Raw genomic sequence first — 20,488 nt, forward strand, 5'->3', positions numbered from 1 at the left:
CTGGTCGTTCGGTGTTATTGAAATTTTCTTTTTCTAAAAACGTTGAGTGCTAATGATTCCAACGCGGCGTTATCAGCCTCCCAGAGCAACCAAGCGTGCTTGTAACTGTCACGGTGATTTGGCAGGAATACCTTGAAAAAGGTGTTTGCGTCTACTGATGAATATGGTGGATGAGTTTATTACTTAAGGGAAATTGCGCGTTTCGCTTTTGTCTCCTTAATCTGTTGTTTCATAAAAGAGCAACAAAGTAGTACAAATGAAGGATAATCGAGCGAATTTATCGTGTCATACCTAATTTTTAAATTCTAACTTATTCCTTGGGATAAGCAAAGTATCGCTACAGACTTTTATCTCTGTGCAATTTGTAGGGGATTTCGCAGAAGTTTCCGGTATAGTCAAGAACAAGCACATATATCAAGATATATAGTAGAAGTAAGCACGAGATGTTAATCCTATCGAACAGTCACGTCACGGGATGAACTCGATAAACGAGTTACATAATCGACGATTTTACATAATCTCATGTAAATTGATATTACTATTGGAAAGTGTTTAACACTAGTAATTACCTTGTTTTATAATCATACAAATAATATTACTACGATGGTATTGTTAATCGTGAGAGCATTACCAAATAAGAGGAAGCAGTTTTCAGAGGCTGAACGAAACAAGATAGACCTATCGAGTAGCTTAAAATCAGGAAAATAAATTATTCGATAAAGAAATTTAGAACGGTATAATCTTCTATTTATATCTAAGAATTTAAGACCAAAATAACAAACAAACCATCGACTACGTACATCTTTAAATATCGCTAAATGAATGGTTTATTTTTAAACGTAGAATAATCCAAGAAATTGATTTATACAAGAAAAATTCTATATTCTAATTTAAACAGGAATATACTTGTAATCTCATCTATACATTCTCAAAACTAGCGTATCCTCTGCTTACTCTGCTTCTTAACGATGTTGGTGTATTTTCGTGGGCAACTGTGCCGGATAACGAGTGACGAACACGTGCACTCAGGTTCAGAAGCTGTTACGTCGATCGTCCGGGGAATTACCGGCGTCAAGATATACGGTATCATCGTTAATTTATCTATATCACTGCGAGATCGATTCTTCCTTCCTCTTCGCAAGGTATATGGTATATGCACATGTCGACCAAGTGCGCCAGCCACGTGTAAATCATACGAGCAAATCTGTCGCTGGGGACCGGCGACCGATTTTGACCAGCTTAAATACTGGCGCCTCGATCTAGGAGAATGCTTAAATTTTATAATCCATCTCCTTTTCCTGGTTGTGCGCCATTGGCTAAGATTTCTAGCGTTTTCAACATACGTTACACGAAGCTACGGTAAAGCACGTTCAACACAATCGTCCTACGATTACTCGACTAATTTTTGAAAGTCGAAGAAGGAAACTCAAGGTTTTAGATCCTCTTAATCACATTGCTGGAACTCTTGTTTGCGATTCTCGTTATTCCTGTACAATGAGATTTTAAAGAGCGGCAGTGAAAAGAGCATTTGATCGATTTGAAACGAATTTCTGAGGGTCAATGACAAAGACATTGATCGTTATCCGAATAAGATTCAACGTGATTCGTTCTTATCGTTCACCGTTCTCATTAGAATCGGATAATAGCAGAGCGATCTCTGAAATAATACCTGCGTGATTAGTTGCCACAATTTGGTCTTAGGGTGGTAATTTCTGTCTAGAAAAGTCGATCCTTATCGTGCAAATGTAGAAGATGTAAGAAACATCCTTTGAAATTAATTGCTAAAGTCATTGATAAAGTTACGAAGATTGTCAATGGACGAGGTATGCAAGAGTATCAGAGTTCAACGGTAAATTAGTATATAATTATACGAGGTATAAATAAGTATATAAGTATTAGGTATATTATATGCATGGTTACGTTTGCCGATAAACACAACGCCGGTTTACAAAGCCGAGTAACTTTGAATTATCGTGGCACGTAACGTGGAAAAAATCTGAAAAAGGAAGGAAAGTCTGGAGTTTGACATCGTCGAACGGATTGCACGAAAGCATTTCATCAAGTAGATCGTATCCGTTTTCGTATCGCCTGGCTGGATACACCGGTTACGCCAGTTACGACGCGACGGCAAGAATCGATAGCGAGCAGGTAAAACGTGGCTCGTCCGTGTTACAAAGTTCTAGCCCGTATCTAGAGCGTCGCGCGAATTAGTCGGTCGAGAAGGTTCGTCGCGTTGCTAGAATCTGGCAAATGAAATTCCTCTGAACCCGCCGTGCCAAGTGACTTTGATTTCTGCATGGACAACCGGAGCTCTCGTTAAGGGATCGATTCAGCTCGCCTTGGCCGCAGCTCTGTCAGGAATTCGCGCGACGTTCACCGTGACATGTCGTATTCGGTTTCGGACGGAAAACAATTTGAAAGAGCGCCATCTCGCGTCGCGAAAACTCATCCCTCGTGGATTCTCGTTTCGAGGAGATTCGCCTCGCTCGATGAATTCGAATCTCACTCGGGAAAATTCCTTTGGACTCCGAACAACGCTTCGCGTTCCTTTCCGTTTCATATCTCATATGTTCATATTTTAGAAAAGCGGTTCCAGCGGTCGTCTAAACTCGTCCGTGGAATCGTCCTAGGTACATAACTAACAGACAGTTATAGTACTAACAGTCGCGTACGATCATACGCCCCGACATTTATTTTCCGAGCCAGTCGACGCCACTCTCTCGCTTGCCGGTGCAACGTAACCGCGCGATTGCGCGGCTGTTCGCGCGAGCGACTTCGCCACGGAGCGCGTGTCTTTTCACTCCCGTGCATTAAGACTAACAGCCACTGTAATTTGTTACCGAGAGAAAAACATTTTATAAACCGAAGGAAATTTGTTATTTAGGCAAGCGAAGTAACGGGCGAGATTTTATCGCGTCGTATTAAGCGGAATCTCCGGTTCGTATTTTCAGGCCAACCTCATAGGGCGTTATTGAAATTCTGCCAGCGACGAAATTCGATTGCGATTAGATCGATTCGACGCTGTTCGCGCTTGTATGTAAATACGTACTAGTTTTCATTCGCGAGTTTTCATTTTTTGGTTCTACTCGTGGTGCGCTATCGTTTGCATTTCTCTTTGCAAGAAAACAAAATCATAGAATTTCTGTTACAACGATTAAGTAACGTTCGATAATGTACGAATTTCCGTATGAATCTTTATACCGTGTGTTTAAATATCGTTCAAGTGTCCAATTACAAAAAATTGTGACTATGATTATTGTTCCGCCTCTTATCTTCTTCGAATTTATTTTCAGCGAATGATTAAAAAGAAAGAAATCAATTTTTTCGTATGTTCGTAGTGTTAAAAAATGCACGTATTTAAACAATCACTTCGTACTAGTCAAAATCTACATGCTTGAATTAATCACTTGGAGAGAGGGAGAAAGAGAGAGAGAAGCGAAGAACTTGAAAACGAAAAAGGAACGTAGAAAATTATTTAGTCGATTCGCTTGTAAATTAATAAAATTATACGCAGCTTAAAAGCAGCTCTTAAGGCGTTGAAACTTTTTTCTATTCTTTGTTGGTTCACCGTACATCGGGCTATACCGTTTCCAGGCAAATCCTCTTAGATGTATACTCCTCCATTATTAAAGCGCCCAATATCGCAAAAGCTCCGTAAAATTTTAAGAACAATTGAGAAACGATTCTCCTAGATTGCTTGTTTGTACAATTTTCTACGCGCACTGCGTCATGCACACTTAACGGTATACAGCGTGACAACGCGTTCAACGTGATAATTCAGGTCGTGAAAATGGCATCAGAAAGTATTAAATACCTAAATTACATTTTCTCAAAATCTATCGAGACTCAAAGTGGCATAATTAATGCGCAATAATTCGAGCAACTACATGTACAATGAAACCTTCTTTGTCAAAATGCAATGCCATTCTATACTGGCGGACAAAAGGATAGCACGTAATACAAATGTGGAAAATTTTATCGAATAACAAAAATATTCAAACACGCAAACTCGATTATTTTCTTAAACACGTTAATCATTCTGCAAGCGTCCTCGCAACATCCCGATAATTCCTCGACATTCTCTATAATACCGCCGTATCTCGATTCATTCGAAACAATTTAAACCCAATTTCACGATTTACTTCTACAGATTTTGGCTTCCACGTTCGCGATATCAATTACGCGACGAGGAAACGATAGCACAATCGACGAAGGCAATCGAGAAATACCTGCTCCTTGTATCGGGCTCCGTCCAATTCTCATTTTCAAACAACAATAACCAGGACGATCTCGTTTCGCTATTAATAAGCAATAGAATAACTATCTCGCAAATTAATCACGTTTCTTCCGCGATCTTGTGAATCGACAAGCACGTGGTCGGCCACCCATTTCCTGCTTCCAGCTTTAGCGACGGGGACACGCGATTGTTCGTGTCGTGTTATGTCCCTGAAAAGTCAATTATTCGCGCCGGTTAAACTGATTTTTCGAAAACTCGTTGTTTGGACCCAGTTCGACGAAACGAAGTTTGACAACTAGCGTTGGTCGGAGTATGTGGCGCACTTTGATTTTTTAACCTTTTCGGTACGACGATCGTTCACCGCGTAGCGTCACTCGACGTCAACCGCCATACTTATTCAAACTGACAAAGAAAGACGATCGCCGATCCACAAATTCAGAAAATTATGAAACTTTGGGGATATGCAGAGCATATACAGCCATGTAGCAGGAAATTTTTTTGTTCCTCAAATTCGCTCTAGGGGACTGAAAAGTCGATCCTTGAAAATCCGGTTATTATATAGAATTCGGCTATTTTCCGATCGTGTGTTACAACTTGCCGTAACGTTGGTAAATTTTGGCAACATTACCAAATTGTAGTTCTAATTAAAAGTAACCTTTTTTATATTTAAAGGCAACTTTTCTTTGAAAGCTTTCTTTCTATCTTCTACGGCTTGCGGTTATAACGCAAGATAGGAAATTAGCCAGATGATATCCAGAAGCATCCTCTTAGAGCGAATTTGGGAAGCAAAAAAAGTTACGTAACGCATATATCTATATATACTCTACCTTTCGCCAAAGCTTCGTAATCTTTTGAACCTGTGGGTTGGAGATCTTCGCTTGTGACCGGGAGAAATTATACAAGAGTCGACCGGCTACTTACAACGAACCGCCTGGAGCAAATAAATAGCATCGGACACGAACAGGTCATCCAAAGATGACAGACGCTAGGCTGCGTGCATGCTTTTGACGGCTATCGGCTATAGTGGACGATCGTACGGAAGGGATTAACCATAACGTCCGTGATCGTTATTCCGTCTCCCTCCCCTCTTCGCAGGAGGTAGTTAAAGATTACGACGTCAACTGTTCGCATCGGCAGTAGCTGACGGGATGAAACACATCGCCAGATTTACATCGATTGCAAACAATTTGTCTCTTTGGCCCGGGATCATCGAGGAAGAAGATATACCGGTAACTGGAAAATTGGGAGAACAGGAGGTTTGGCAGGATCAAGCGCGAAAGAAGGTTCGCGTGCTTGATTTCTGGTTAATAAAACGTTACGCGAGACATAAAGCGATACGATGATGTATCGCGGGGTGTAGACGGAGGCAGGCCGAGTAGCTGGCTCGGCTACGTGTTGCGGCTAAGGGGGATGCGACGCGGCACGAGGCCATGGGGGATGAAACGAAGGCCAGGATGGACGAGGCGGGTTGCGAGGAAGAACTAACGCACCCATACAAAGGAGGAAACGTTATTATAGGGCGAGTACGAGCGCGCGAGTGGCAACGTGTTGGTCTTACGTCGTACACCGTGCGCCTCTGTATGATAAGGTCTTTCCGTGTACGTGTGTTTATGACTGTGCGCGCGAACGGGTGAGAACCGTAATGGGTTGAAGAGAGGCGAAAGGGCGCAGTCGCGAAGCCGGAGCCATCCTCGACCCCCGGCGGGCAGTGGTGGCAGCGGTGGTGGCAGCGGTGGCAGCGCCGGCGTCGGTGTTAGCATCCTACCTGCTCGAGGACAAACCGAGTACGTCTCGTGCGAGGGTGCGGGCCGCACACGGTTCGCCGAACCTCCGGTACGTTTCGTGCTCGCGGAACTTGTCATTCTTTTCGTTCCCGTAAACGCGCGCTCCCACGTTAAAAACAGCTGTGTCGATCGGTAGGTTTCGAAGGTGATCGCCTAACTAAGTCGATTTTCGTTGTGATCTAGCATCGTGATGTCTTCGTTATTAAATGCATATTAAGCTCTGTGAATAAGTATCAACGGACGAATTGGTCGCGTGACCGCGAAGCAACCGGCTGCCTCGAGGTGGCGCGTTTTCAAACCAAGAAGACGGAGAAGAAATCTTATCGTATTCGTACGTGAAAGAATGATCCAGGAAGTGTGGATCGGTAGCTGTTCGTGATCAAACGGTAGAGGAACGTATCAGTCGGAACGATTCAAAGGATTCCATCGAATCGAACTTTATATCCTTCCCTAACAGATCGTATCTTTTCCGAGTAAAAGAAGCATCGAGGGATCGAGAAACGTGCGCGTATGGGTGTGCGTCCCGATATGACCCACCACGATTGACACTTTTTTTTGCCACGCTTTTACATAGCAGCCCGACGAACATGTAAGTGCTGATTACATCTGTTCTATGTCCGATTTTGTCCACCACCGTTCTGAAATCGTCGTTGCCTTTGTCGCGGCTCTCGGAATATAATACGCGAGTTTTGGGTTCCGTATTTCCGTCGACCGATGAGCCGTATACACGGTGAACCTCTATGCGGGATTTTGTGGACAACGGATGGAAATGAGCCGGCAGCTTCTGTATCGCGATGCAGGATATTGCAATTTCAAATTTCGCTTCTCCCGGAGCCAATTAACTCTAAGCCTCCGTCTCGGGGGAGAAAAATATCAGTGTGTATAATATTTTTAACGTGCTCATATTTTCGCTCATTTTCTTCTTTCTATTATACTTTTTTTTTTTTTTACTTCTTTTTAGTTTCTTAACAGAGATAAAGGCAGAAGTCAAAAGGAAAAACCGCCAAATCGCGTTGCTTAAACGAATACTTTACTAACGCTCGTGGTAATGGCAAAGTTGGAACTTGCGAATCTCTGGTTCTTGGTGAACGACCAACGATTAGAATCTCAGGATCTCTTCGTGCGGTCAGAAAATGTTTAACGCATGGCTGAGCTCGAAGAGAATTTAACTTCTGTGCGTTCCATCGAGGAATAAGTAAACCGCAAATGAGTTTCATACGATAGTCGAATTATTCATCTCGCGGAACGATTTTCGCATTATCTATCTCAAATACGTTTCAAAATCACGCCTGTATCTGCTCTTCGGATAGAAGGCAGCGATTAATCGAAGAGGATGCCGCGAGTCGATAGTTGTTCCAAGAGATAGGCAGAGAAAAAAGAGAAACGAGAACGTTTCCAACGAATCAGAATACGGGATGCGTTAAAATATAGCTCCGCGTGCACAATGTTTACGTCATCATCTTAATTAAACCGGTATCGCGTCGCGTCGAACTTTTTCTCGTTAATTCCATTTCTTCCATATTTCATTGGTGGACGTTGTGTTCGAGAAAGTCCATGTCGGCCGAGGAGCACGGCATCGTTTAATTATGCGCCCTTCTATATCGCGTTCTGTGCTATTTGCATTCGATCGAAATAAGCTTAATGCTCGCGCTTGTCTTCGACTTTCAACGTTCTCTATTTGTCTTTCGACTTGATCGACGCTGTATCGAGTAACCAATTATTCTTACATATCATCGGAGCGAAGCTCACCATCGCGCGTCGTGTTACAGGGACGAATCAATTTGTACGCTGTAAAAAAAAAAAAAAAATGGTAAAATCGAATCCCAGGCAATTTGGCCAAGGTATTTCGTCGATTCGAGAACGGAAGTTACGATACGATCGTTCGATACGTATTCCACGTATTAAAGGGACGTAGCAGCTCGACGCGTTATGCCGAGCACGTACGACCGCGAGTATAATGCAAGATCGTCGCTGGATAATTTCATTTCGGCGAACAAATTTTCCTTCGGATATTACGGTTTTGCTCGCCTCACCTTTTCTCTTTCGTATCCCTTCTCCTTCCGTATGCAAGCGAATGGCGAGGGCCAAGGAAAGGGGAGAACGACCGAAAACGAATACTCGAGTTATCCGGCAGACGTTGCGTACGGAATCCTACGATTCGACGTAACGATATTACGCGTCATAAACCTGATTTGCTGGCTGGCGAAAACGCGTCGGTCGATGAGTTTAATTCCCTTGTAATACGTTTCTCGTCGCTTTAACATCGTCGATGTTATATGTATATTTGACAGAGGATGGTTGCCTTTGGCATGTGACGTTAAGTCGTGGTTCCAGTGGATGCCGTTCCGACGAATGAAAACTCCGGAAACAGCGATGCATACGATTATAGAAATCTACAGTGGCTCACTTTCATGGTGATGAGATACAAACGCCGTGATTATAGTAGTAAAATTTGAAACGAGTTTGAAAATATACGCAAAAGATACAAGTTAGAAGACGCTAAAAGGGAATGTACGTTTAGTAGAAAAAATATACAGCATGAATGGTAGCCCGAAACATACAGTTAGTGCAACAAATGGTCTCGCTGAATCGACTGTCCAAATACTTTGATGATCTTTGCGAGACGTACACTTTCAACGAATCTCTATATATTTTCAAATGCGTTTAGATCTTTACCAATATACTTCGACTACGATAATCGACGAGATTTCAAAATCGTTTGTATAATTTATACGTGAAAAGTTTCTAAACGCGTTTGAATACCTTTTTGGGCCACTATATACATACATATATATATTTTGCATACGTATTTGATTACATCGACGTATTGAATTCGTCAGGACGCTAATTCGGATACGTATCCACCGTAACTACGCTTTAAGTCGTGCGACATTGGATGCAATGCGACGATTTCGTTTTTTACCGTTGGTCAACCAGGATCGCGTGAAATCTAAATTTTTTATCGACGGATCGACACAAAATGGTGTAAGAAGAGAGACAGTCACGAGACCCTATCGGAATATACGATATGTATTTTTGTATATGCACATACAGCAACATATGTACGTATATGTGTGTGCGTCAGCATTTTGGTGTAGTCTTTCGTTCATTCGTTCGAGCCCCGCTACTGTCTGTTTTCGTATGAAATTTATAAGAGAGGAAGTTTGTCAGTTTTCCGCGAAATAAAACTTATACGATTGCATGCTCGTGTACTTGCGCTAGTATGAATCGTATATATTAAAAATGGACGGGACAAAACGATTTTTTCACGGTGTATGCATTAATTGTGCATATCTTGATGAAACGGCCAATGCATTTTATATTTTGCATTTTAAACGCCTTTTAAGTATATATCGTTTTTACATAGTTTTAATTGTGTTTCACGATAAATTAATTATGCACAGGATGGACGAGTATAAGTGTTTACGCAGAAATATAATTGTTTTTGTATAATATAATTGTTCGAAAACTAATTATTTACTGGCTTGTCGTTCATTCGCTCCTATGAATATCATAGTATACAACTTCTGTGCATAAAGATCTATCAAGTTGATTAACCTGATGTCTACGTTCAATATTCGAATATCGTCAAGTAACTATCGTAAAGCTTCCTATCTAAATACATATTGGAGTATTTCAATCTTCGTATTAATCGTCGTATTAATTTAATCAAAGATAGTTTTGGAACGCTCTTAGTTATTGTTATTAGTAGAAGCTGTTTCGATCCATCGTTCAAAGAATAATAAATGTCGCGTAAAAGCAGCTTTTTCTCCTTCTAAGATATCAAATCCTATAAGAGGAACTTACGTCGCTAAAAGCATTGTACGCTAGCTGTTTCGAAATCTCAGTTATTCGTCACTTTCATCGCGATAAATATCCCAACTATCTCCGCGTTGCTGCTGTTTGAGATTCTAAGTTCTTTGATCCTTGATTAATTTTCCGATAGCTCGTGGATAATACCCCTTTGTGTCTATAACGTTAAAAATTCGTCGATAAGCGACGGCGAACGAAGGAGCTTTTAAACTTGCATCGTCGAAAAATCGAAGAAACATACCTCTACGGAATTCTAAATATGGAAAGATTCATCTTAAAAGATTATAGTTGTATCTTGATGCTACGGTCTCGCCTCTTTTTTCTTTCGGCGTTCTGATTCAATACAACGTTAGATCTTGATATTTATGTCATCTCGTCTATCGCGAAAGATAAGCTTGCCATTAATCGTTCCATTTTCTTTCTGCGTTTTTCCTATCTTCCAAGGGGAAAGTAGGCGAATGAAAGATCGGTCGTACCTCACAGTCCTGTAATCGCGGCAGAAGTGCTTAAAAAATCCATATAATCGCGCGATAACTTGGAAGCAACTTTGCGGCAACTATTTTCCTGATTACTTTGCTAGCGCTCTTATCTTCGCGGCCGCGGGCGAGTCTAATTTGCACGTAACACGAGCGAAAGTGATTTACACGAGCGAATTTTCCACCGATTCTTGATGCTCTCTTGTAGTTCGTGACGAACGGGTCTTCACACTTACCGCTGACATGTTTGAATTGCGTACGTGCGCTGGCATGTAAGTTCCTGATGGTATTTACATAGTCTAATACGCGTGCCTGAAAACCTTGTTTCAAACTCGAATAGAAAAAGAAAGAAAGTGGAACGTAAAATAGCGCGCGTGATAAGCGATCCATTAAATTCGGCCATCTGGGAAAGTGGTGGTTTTCAAGCGTAAGAGCCAGTGCGTTCCGATCATCTTCGCGAATTTGTTTGTTGTTTGCCGAGGAAAGTGATCGTAAATATTTACGAGGAAACTCAGCGCTCCCTGGCAAATTTTGATCAGGAGGATCGATAACGAGTCTGTTTTGCTAGATTTCCGGCACAATTGCGGCTACGTGTGTGCACGTGCCAGTGTGTCACGTGCAATTCTCGTTCCGTCGGCGAATTACGTTCAGTTAAATTCCCTTTACTATATAATTTCATCGCGTTAAATCGGGACCTAAGACAGCAAGATAATTAAACCGTTTGTACCGAAATACTCGGCTCATTGCCTGGTTCCACCTGCCTAGTGAGAATTGTCACTGTTTAGCTAATGCCCTTTCCGACGAAGATCTTATTTCCGACGAAATTTATCATTAGACGTTCTTGTCCGCCAGAATATACACGTATATACCGAATACACACGTATACACACGTTATGTATCTTCACCCGAATCGCTCGGAACGAGCCAGCGAATTGGTTTCTCTGCCGGAAGATTTCGTTCCGAAACGCATCGCTTGGAAATGTAAAGCTTCGAAAATTGACGGTGCGATGTAAGAAACTCTTATAGCCAAACGAGTTTGCAGAAATGATTTAAACAATCGTGTGATAATGCTCGGTATATGTATATTTGGAAAATGCCTGATAGAAGCAAAATGTTGTCACGTGTGGCGAATCGGACGATTTTATCAAAAAATGAGAAAATACAAAAGCAAATTACGATAAATTTCCGAATGATAAACGGTAACTACCTTGGTTTGATAACAAAGAATAAAAAAAGGAACGCGTATAATATGAATATAATATGACTTGTTTAACGTAAATTTGTGCCGACGAAGTTTTTAAAAGTTGGAAAAGGGGAACAACGAAACGATATTTCGTAACAAACAAGTACTCGACGTGTTACGAGGTGTAAAATGATCTTTTATTTTATAATTAACGGAATATTTAATAGTATTTCAACTAGTACGAGAAGGGTAATTAGAAACGTATGAAATTTATCAAAATCTAAATAAATTGGATATCCTTAATTCGATAAACTGCGATAAATTAGTTGAAGTGAATTAGCGTTGCCGCAGGAAACTTGCTCGATATCAAAGAGCGCGTGTAACGTATATTTCAAATCTTGTTCAGGATCCTAATGCTCAAAGCAATAAGGGTCAGGTTTATTTCCCTTTAAAAGGTACTCGGTGGAATTCTCCCAGCGTGCGCAATAAATTTCAATAGAAGAAGAAACATCATTCCATTAGGAAAAAAGTGAGGGTTACTTTCGTTGCTCAGAACTATATAACTTGGAGTGTGATTTGAAAGGTTCGTGTCGCATTAGCGATAAATCCGCGAGAGATGTTGTTAATTAAAAACGAGCTAGTCAAAGTGACAAAGATATACGTTTGGGTATCCAACGAATGAGCAAATGTAAATGTTGAGTAGATCGTCTAATTTATTGTTCAAATTCAAGATAGGGGTTCAAAATAATGGATCGTCGTATCATGCAATAAATGAAAAAAACAATTGTTTGCGGAGAGCAGACTGAATAACGCGAGAAGAGAAGAGAAAAGAAGAGGAGAGGAGAGGAGAGGAGAGGAGAGAAGAGAAGAGAAGAAAAGAGAGGCGCGGTGGTGGAAGGGGAATCCGAAAGAATGATTAGAGGGAAGCGTAATTACGAGCGAGCAAGCAGGCGAGTGATTTAAGAGAAAAGACATAGATTTAATGAGACATAAAGGTACAATAATTATTGCTGCTAACCTAAAAGGTGAAAAGACATCTGGCGATCCGGATTACAAGAGGGCGAGTACTTTTGAATAGAGGGGGTTGAAACGTCTCTAAAGTAAGGACAAGGGGAAGAAGAATAATCACCGTTACGATTCGTACGTGAATTATTCGTCTTTCGACTAATACATTTCCACAGCGTCGAAAGCGCTCTTCGATTATAAACTGTCGAATCGAGAATTTCTTTCCAATGACATCACGAAACAAAGCCATAGTTCGTTATTTGTCGAAGCGATACATTTTCCCACGAGCGAGACCTTTGAAACAGTTACAAATAGAGGGAAATGTCAAGATGAAATTGTGTAAATTATGTTCTCTGCATTTCTACGTGTCCGTGGATAGTTGTAAAATATGGTCATACATTTTCATGGCAGGTAGTTCTAACGTAATTTTACACAGTGTACGAAGGTCTATTAAGACAGTTGCTCAAAAAGTAACTATTTAACTAGTATCATTCTTTCGATTTTGCAAAATAACATTAATTACATCGTCTTCGAAATGGTCCACGGATACGATAATTTTCGTTCCTGTAATTACATGAAATAATTTATAAACCGTATTTATTTCGCGTTTAGATCTATGAACTTTACGTTTCTCGCATTCGAAACTGCTAGAACAGGCTTTACAACCACGCTTTTCTTCAGAACCACTATTTCTGCTTTTACCACTATTCTTCCGATAGAAGAATCAACGATCTCTCAATTTCAACGTCTTCTGTCTTAGCCATTTTCTTCGATGCTTCCTCTTCCACTCTACAAATGTGAGCTTTCGCAGCGTTTCACGAAATACCTCGAGCTTCGCGTAGCCAGGTGATCTTGGCATATACGTACATACGTGTGAATACATAGACGCATGCAAATGAGAGTCGAAGACACGCACGTCACGGAACGAACTCCTAGCAGCGGCTACATTTTGCACATCGTAAATCATAGGGAATATCTCGGCGGCTTTTTGACGCGTTTTAGAACGTCTTAAAAGTAACCATTAATTATCGAGCTGGCGCGCACAATCAACGTAGAAGCCGTAGACGGTCACGTAAGTCTCCAGTATACATCTGTCGCTAAAGCAGGCCACGTTCGAGGAATAAATTCACTGGTAAAAAGAAACGCAAGTGCGAAACGGCCAAGTTAGTACGTGCACGAATCAGAAATTAACGCTTGTTGAACGATCAAAACTTTCCGCCTGGTAAAATACATCTCGTATTAATCACAGATATCTTGAATCAACGAATATTAGTAGAAAGCTGTGCATTCAGTAAAGATTTTTATCAAAATAACGCAAGATAGAAGAAATACATGTATAATCGTTCGTGTAACGATAACGCTCGAAAGTAACTAAATGCTACGGAGATGGAAAGAGTGACGTCGAACTTTGATTCTCGTGAATCAACGCTAGGACGATTTACTAGGTGATACACTTGTTACGAATATCGCATTAACATGTATATGTATTACCTAAACCTGCATTACCTTTTACATACCTTGGCTATGCTGTTAGTATCATTGGACCTTGACATCATTTATGTACGTGTATATGAAATATTCATGCATAAGTATGTATATGTGTCAGTTTAATAGAAGAGATTCGTGCTTTAGAACGTTAATAGCAATTTACTTCCAACAGATTTAATAGCAATCTATCTTCAGCCGTCTCAACGGATTTTTTTCCATGAAATAGTTTTTCAAATCATTCGCCGTGTATTTTTTATTTTTTGAAAAAATACAATTTTTTTCTATTTTTTCAAAATACAGTCGATTTTCATGCACCAAGAGAGGCACCTTTCACGTTATAGGGAACAACATGAGTTATACCAATTCACACCAACCAGAGATAAATCTTTACAACCATTAACCCTTTGTGATCCTACGTCCAACTGCATTCGACATTCTATTTCACTCGATTTTTTTTTTTTTTCAGTTTCATAAAACATACTCTTTTGTGTTCTATATTCATTTAATAGAAAGGTGTCAACGTATATACGTTTCTGACTTTCGGCTGTTGTATTTTAAAGTGTCGGCAGAGATGCGAGCGGCTTTGTCTTGCAATGCGATGACATTATGATAGATTGTCACCGATGACGCGCCTGCAATCCGCGCGTATAAACTTGGCGTGCAACCGATAACCGCTGCAATGAAGCACACCATCAGGGGCCATGATATCTCTGCCTGCCATAAACCAACAAAGGTCGGCTACGTGAAATTACTGCTTACGAAGAAATTCTAAACAGCTTATCAATTATGAATCGGTTCGGATTAAACGCTGCTTCGTCTAACGTGTATGCTCGTGCACTTTGACGAGCTTCCGTTAACGCTGATCGCGTTATCTTGGATGGGACGCACCTATGCGTCACGCTGTTCAAATATTACGGCGTGCAATATTTGCTGAACTCGATCGCTTATTTGACTTGCCAGCGATTGTTGGTTGCCTTGCACTAGTATTTGCTGAAACGCGTTTTCGCTCTTGTGTCTTCGCTTTTGGACAAGGAGAAGAGATTTCGTGTGCCAGTTGGTTTCTTGGTTTTATCCGTAACGTTCGATCGTCAGTTGTATAAATTCATAAATTTCTAGCGAAGAAAGTGCTTCGATAAATGTTTTCGAATTCAATGAACAAATTGACTAAAGAAAGATGTTCTGTTGCAAAAAAAATTACGGTAAGTCAGTATTATAATATCAAATGAGAAATTATTTATATAATTTATGGTTGTCAAATTCAACTGTACTTGTTATCGAAATAAAGCATATTCAGGGTTGCAAGCATTTTTAAAATTATTTTAAACATGTATCTTTCCACGTTAATAAACAACTTTCTTCTTCACGTCGACGTGCATAGATATGCGAATAATATATGGGATTGTTGTTCTACATAATGTAATAGAAGGCAAGTGCGATTTTGATTAGATACACGTTATCATTAAAAATACGTAAGCTAATTTTTTGCAGCGAGCAGATTTATCTACGACAAATCGTTGAATCAATAATGCATGCAATGAAATCAAGCAGTTGCCATACCATTTTAATAACGTCGAAACGAAAGCTATTCTTAAGGACGTAGAAAATTATTCATCGAATTGAAACGAATCGTTTATCACGTATTTTAGTAAAAACGATGAAGTAAACAAATTGCGTCTAAACGTTCGTATGTTCGTGTGTCGTAAACGAGTATATTATTTAAAACACTCGCCAGACACCAGAAATCTATTCTCTGTATAAAATATTTTATGCGAAATGAATATTTCAAAAGTTAGTCTAAATGATCAAATTTAGACTCGGAGAATTTATTCTTACTTTGTTACAGGACTTACTTGATACAATATACTTTTATATTGCATGACAATAAAAAAAGGTTATCGATACACATGTCCTTTAGGATAGTCTTACGAACTTATATTAAAAAGTTTCGAGGAAGAATTGTTTCATTCTTTTACTTTAAATAAAAATTTCAGTATTATTCTCTTTTAGATTCTTTCACCTTCGACTTTTCAAACTAGTTTCTTCCTATTTCATTCGTTTCGAACGTTCATTCGTTGATTTAAATATATTACGACGGAGAGAAATCCTGTTCCATACTTCTCTGAATCCTTAGCGACTATTATTAACCTTTTCTTTTATTCAAAAATTTTATTTTATCATTCCTATCCCTTATCGTATCATTCCTACTTTTTGCTATGGCGCCTAGCTGATAATAAATGTTCGAGGTAAAATTAATACAAAGTGTAATGCTCGAAACGCAGGAATTCTAAATTTAAAGTTTTTCATCAAAATATTCTGAAAGCTTCTGAACTTTAATAACACACGATTTTATATATATTTCAATTTAATTTTGGAAAATTATTCCACAATTTCTCTACCTTAGTTACTTTGGTCTTTTATACTTGTGCTTTGCCTGCCTGTTTTTGCACGTGTATTTTCGTAGAAATTTTAATAAACGGCGAAGTGCACTGTTTAATCCTGAAAGGTCATGAATTTTCAGGCGCGTCTCTTAAAACCGTCGACTACGCTCTGTGAGATCCTTGAAAGGTCTTTCAAAGATTCTTCAAAGGTACTATGTGCGTTCGTGCATTGGTCAGTGCTAAGAGTGTGACACGTCAATTGCTATCCATCGGAAGACAGGCTTTAAAAAACTAATTAAGTTTCCCTCCTAATCGTAAAAGTAATACGCCTTCGACCGAAACGTTTTGATTTTGAAAAATATCACATGAATATTTCGTTCGTATCATGAAATTCTTGTTACAGTATTGCTTGAGCGGTAATAAAGCTAGTAAAATGACGCGAAATGACTGTGAAATAAATTTTCCAAGCGGGCGATATTTCCCTGATATTCCACGAGACGGCAGTTAGCCTCTTTAATGCTCTGACACGATACCAGCAATGCTAATGCGTTTTTTTTCTAATTCATGGTTTATACGTGATAACGATCTGCCATGACGATTCCGTCGCTTACGCTCCTGCGCTTCTTTTTCGTCTCTTGGTTATCGCAGTGTCGTTAACAGATCGATATTTACATACCACAAATTCGTGCTTTTTTACTCGTATTTGCAGGATCATTATAAGAAGCAAAAAATCTTTGACACGAAATCGTGGAAGAGCTTGGCCCGGTGTATCGTTGTAATTACCGTATCGATATAATCATAGTTACGTAACGTTTCTGCGATACAGTAGAAAATGTACAAATTCTTGGTTTATGAAAATTTCCACGATACACGACGAGAAAACGAGCGAACAAATTACGAGTATACGAAGTAGCGATTGGTAGGATACTGGAAAAGTATAAATCTGTTTTCGAAGATACTGGAAAGGGAAACTGTGATCGGTTGACAGGTTTTTAAAACGAGGATGACATATCGATAAGTCGTCGAGTGGTCAAGGAGCTGATTTATGATAGGAGGTGTTGCGTTGCTGGATGGAATTACCAATACTTAGGCATTATCGATTTTCATAAAATTTTGATACATCGTGCATATCGATTTTGATATACGTTGTGTTGCAACGTTTTATCTCTTCTCGGAATACGATTACCAGTGGTCGCAGTTCGAGCATTGGCACTGCATCGTCATTCTCGAAAATAGCTTGGGAATATTTATAGATGTCGAGATTTCAAAAATTAAAGGACTATAAGGTCGTCTATCTATTTTTGCACGATCGAGGAATATAACTTTAAGTACGAACAAAGTAGCTGTAGATCAAGCTGTGATAATTTGTTTTGCTAATGACTTTAATGGGCTGTAAAAGCTCAATGGTTTATTATAAACTCCTGTTGCCAAATTCCTACTTTTATAATTTATAATTTCACCTCTCATCGGTTCACCTTGACAAATTCCTTTACTAACACAAATTATCACAGGATTCGTGTAATAAGCAACGAACGTTTTTTTCTATATGTCTGGTACTTAACCCATTTCCATACAAAACCCGGGTAACTGTTATTACTTTCGATACAGTTCGATCGTGGGTCGATATCTGACAAACGGCAAATTCCTAAAAAAAATTAACTATATTCTTGCATCTTGCGTTGCGGGCATCGCGTCGGAAGAAATCGTGTTGTGGAACTTCTACCATTCCGGAATTCGATTCAATCGGATCGCTCTGCAATTCGCGACAATGTCCTGCTCGAAGATTTCATCCGTTGAATACATCGAGGAAATCGCTGAATACGATTACCCGCTGCGGAAATTTTCAAAAACGAAACGGCTAGATCGAAAGAAAAGACCGAAGAACAAAGAGAAGGAACAGGAGGGAAAAGAAAGAAACGTGGAATGTAAGGGGGCGAAAAAGAATACAGGTGTTAGGAATCGAACGAGATTCGTTTCCGTTTGAACTATGGCCTCGATTGCACACTTTTAGCCGCGCGTTAGCGGTCGAGTAGCATTAAAAGGAAGCAGTATAGATAGAGATTCTGGCGTGTTAGAATGCGGCGCAGGAAATTCTTCGGCCTGCTTGCAGCTCCTCCTTCCAACTCGTTTGCTGGTATTTCGCTGTAAAATGGTGCACCAAATCCGTGTTCTAATCATGATTCTTTCGAATCGAGCGCATCTCCTCTATTATCCTTCTTCTTTTCTTTTTCTTCTTCCATTTTTCTCAGATCTACCACGACCCTATGAGACAATTGCACGACCTGTCGTGACTTATTCGCGCGTCGTGTTAGTATCATTTTCAAGTTGAACATCTCCGACGAGAACCGCGTCATTCGTTTAGGTAGCTTTGTCGTCAGAACGTATTCGTACGAATAATTTCACGATGTCTTTGATTAATCGGTAACACTATCTCGATAAAACGAAGTTGTTGAAAGTTGCAATAGCGGACGATGGTAACACCGATTTTTGTCCTTTATCTCGTTTTTTAATCAGTGTTTTTCTCGCAGTTAAATAATTGCTATTTCTTCGTTTAAAACAAATCGCAGCTACTTTGTTTCGGTATGTTTATACAAAATTATGTAACAAGTTTGAATCTAAGTTCATGTTCCTGAACGCTTAATTTTAATTTACTACGTTGTAGCTTGACAGTCTCTTGTAGATACGTTAACAGTTACACCACATACTATAGATCAACCTGGTGAAGTGTACGTTGTTAGCACAACGCTTTACTTTTCATTAACTTCATATAAACGTTTCAAATTTTCGTAACTTCTCTCTCTCTCTAATTCTTGCAAAGCCTCTGCATTTCTCAAATTTATTATAAAACAAACATTTAACTAGTAGAATCGACATGCACAGCATAATTGTAACAATATTGGCAGAAGAATCAAGAGTTTGAATTACAATGAACGATTAGAAGCAAACGATAAACACGATCGACTTACACGTGATTACTCCTTTTAATAATAACGCTACAATTTGATATTTTCGATCTCCAGCGTGCATTTACAACGAGCAGAGTGTACAAAGAGAAATTACACTATTTTTAGTTTCAGTTTCGCCAGTGTTTATCAACAGAAATAAACGAGTCACAATTATAAAAGGGAATTTGTCTCAAGAATAAAATCTTGCATGAAATAGCTTTGTTCCGCACTTCCGATTTGCCATTGTGAAATCACCTTTCTTTTATTCCTGTCACGAACTGCTACCCATTCTGTATTAAGTTAAGTCACGCAATTGATACGAGTCGTATATTTTGCTTAATTGAACGTAGAAAGGAACAGCAAAAAAAAAAAAAAAAAAAAAAAGAAAAGAAAAACAGAATGCCTGTAGTAGGTACCTATAACAAACATTATCTCTCTACATTATTTTCTTATTAATCCGATTAACGAATACATTGATAAAGTAAAGTTATTTTACAAGTAAATATATTCTTCTGTAGAAATAAAGATATATTCTAGTTAAATATTACATAGTTTTTATTGCAATACTATTTTCCGATTTACTATTATAAGATGTTAGTTCACGGCCATTTTATCGAAGATTACGTCGAATTAAATTACGAATTAAATATTAAACGACTTTATGACCTTGTTGTATTACGCACGTAAGAATTCACATACCTGGTGTAACTGCCACGTAATCGATTTTTTGTTCTTGATATTAATGCACCACTGGCAGCGGTAGGTGTGACGGAACAAGAAAGATGCAAAATCATAATACGTAGTCGTATAATAAAAGTTTTATTCTATTTGTGTCTTCGTTACAACCAATATTACATTGGTATACGAGCCAGTAATTTTTAACTTCAGTTCTATAACGTCTCCCTTCGTACTTTACGCTCTCGCCATGATTTTCGATTCCGTCGCCGAATGTTTTCGAAGGCAACGTACCGTGAAACTACCACGACGACAACAACTTGTACGCGCGAAGTTGCCTGTTGTCGTTTGCGCGGCGAGTAATTGCATGCACGATATTCGGCTGCTCAGTGCCAACTGGAAGTTTCTGACGACTTCCGTTTACCCGCACAAAGCCCACCGGCGCGTTCTATACGTGTGTCTCTGATTGGCGACGGGCCAACTTAACGAGCATGAAAGTCATAA

General features: G+C 39.5%; 2 protein-coding genes across 5 annotated transcripts in view; one reads left to right on the forward strand and one right to left on the reverse strand.

Annotated features, from left to right (window-relative positions):
* LOC126870512 (uncharacterized) overlaps positions 1-20,488 on the reverse strand; it is a 111,849-nt gene that overhangs the window by 28,075 nt on the left and 63,286 nt on the right. The window lies entirely within an intron of this gene.
* LOC126870337 (acid sphingomyelinase-like phosphodiesterase 3a) overlaps positions 5,928-20,488 on the forward strand; it is a 49,879-nt gene continuing 35,318 nt past the window's right edge. The window contains exon 1 of one of the 4 annotated variants that reach the window (XM_050627942.1): positions 5,928-6,070. Coding sequence is in view for 1 of the 4 variants with exons in the window: in XM_050627938.1 (XP_050483895.1) it covers positions 13,885-13,943 (59 nt within the window). In the remaining 3 variants the exon portion in view is untranslated. Of the gene's footprint in view, positions 6,611-13,797; positions 13,944-20,488 lie in introns of those variants that run through there. The other 3 variants (XM_050627940.1, XM_050627941.1, XM_050627938.1) reach the window with 3 other exon arrangements.

The sequence above is a fragment of the Bombus huntii genome, chromosome 10, assembly GCF_024542735.1.
Source record: "Bombus huntii isolate Logan2020A chromosome 10, iyBomHunt1.1, whole genome shotgun sequence".
NCBI lineage: Eukaryota > Metazoa > Arthropoda > Insecta > Hymenoptera > Apidae > Bombus > Bombus huntii.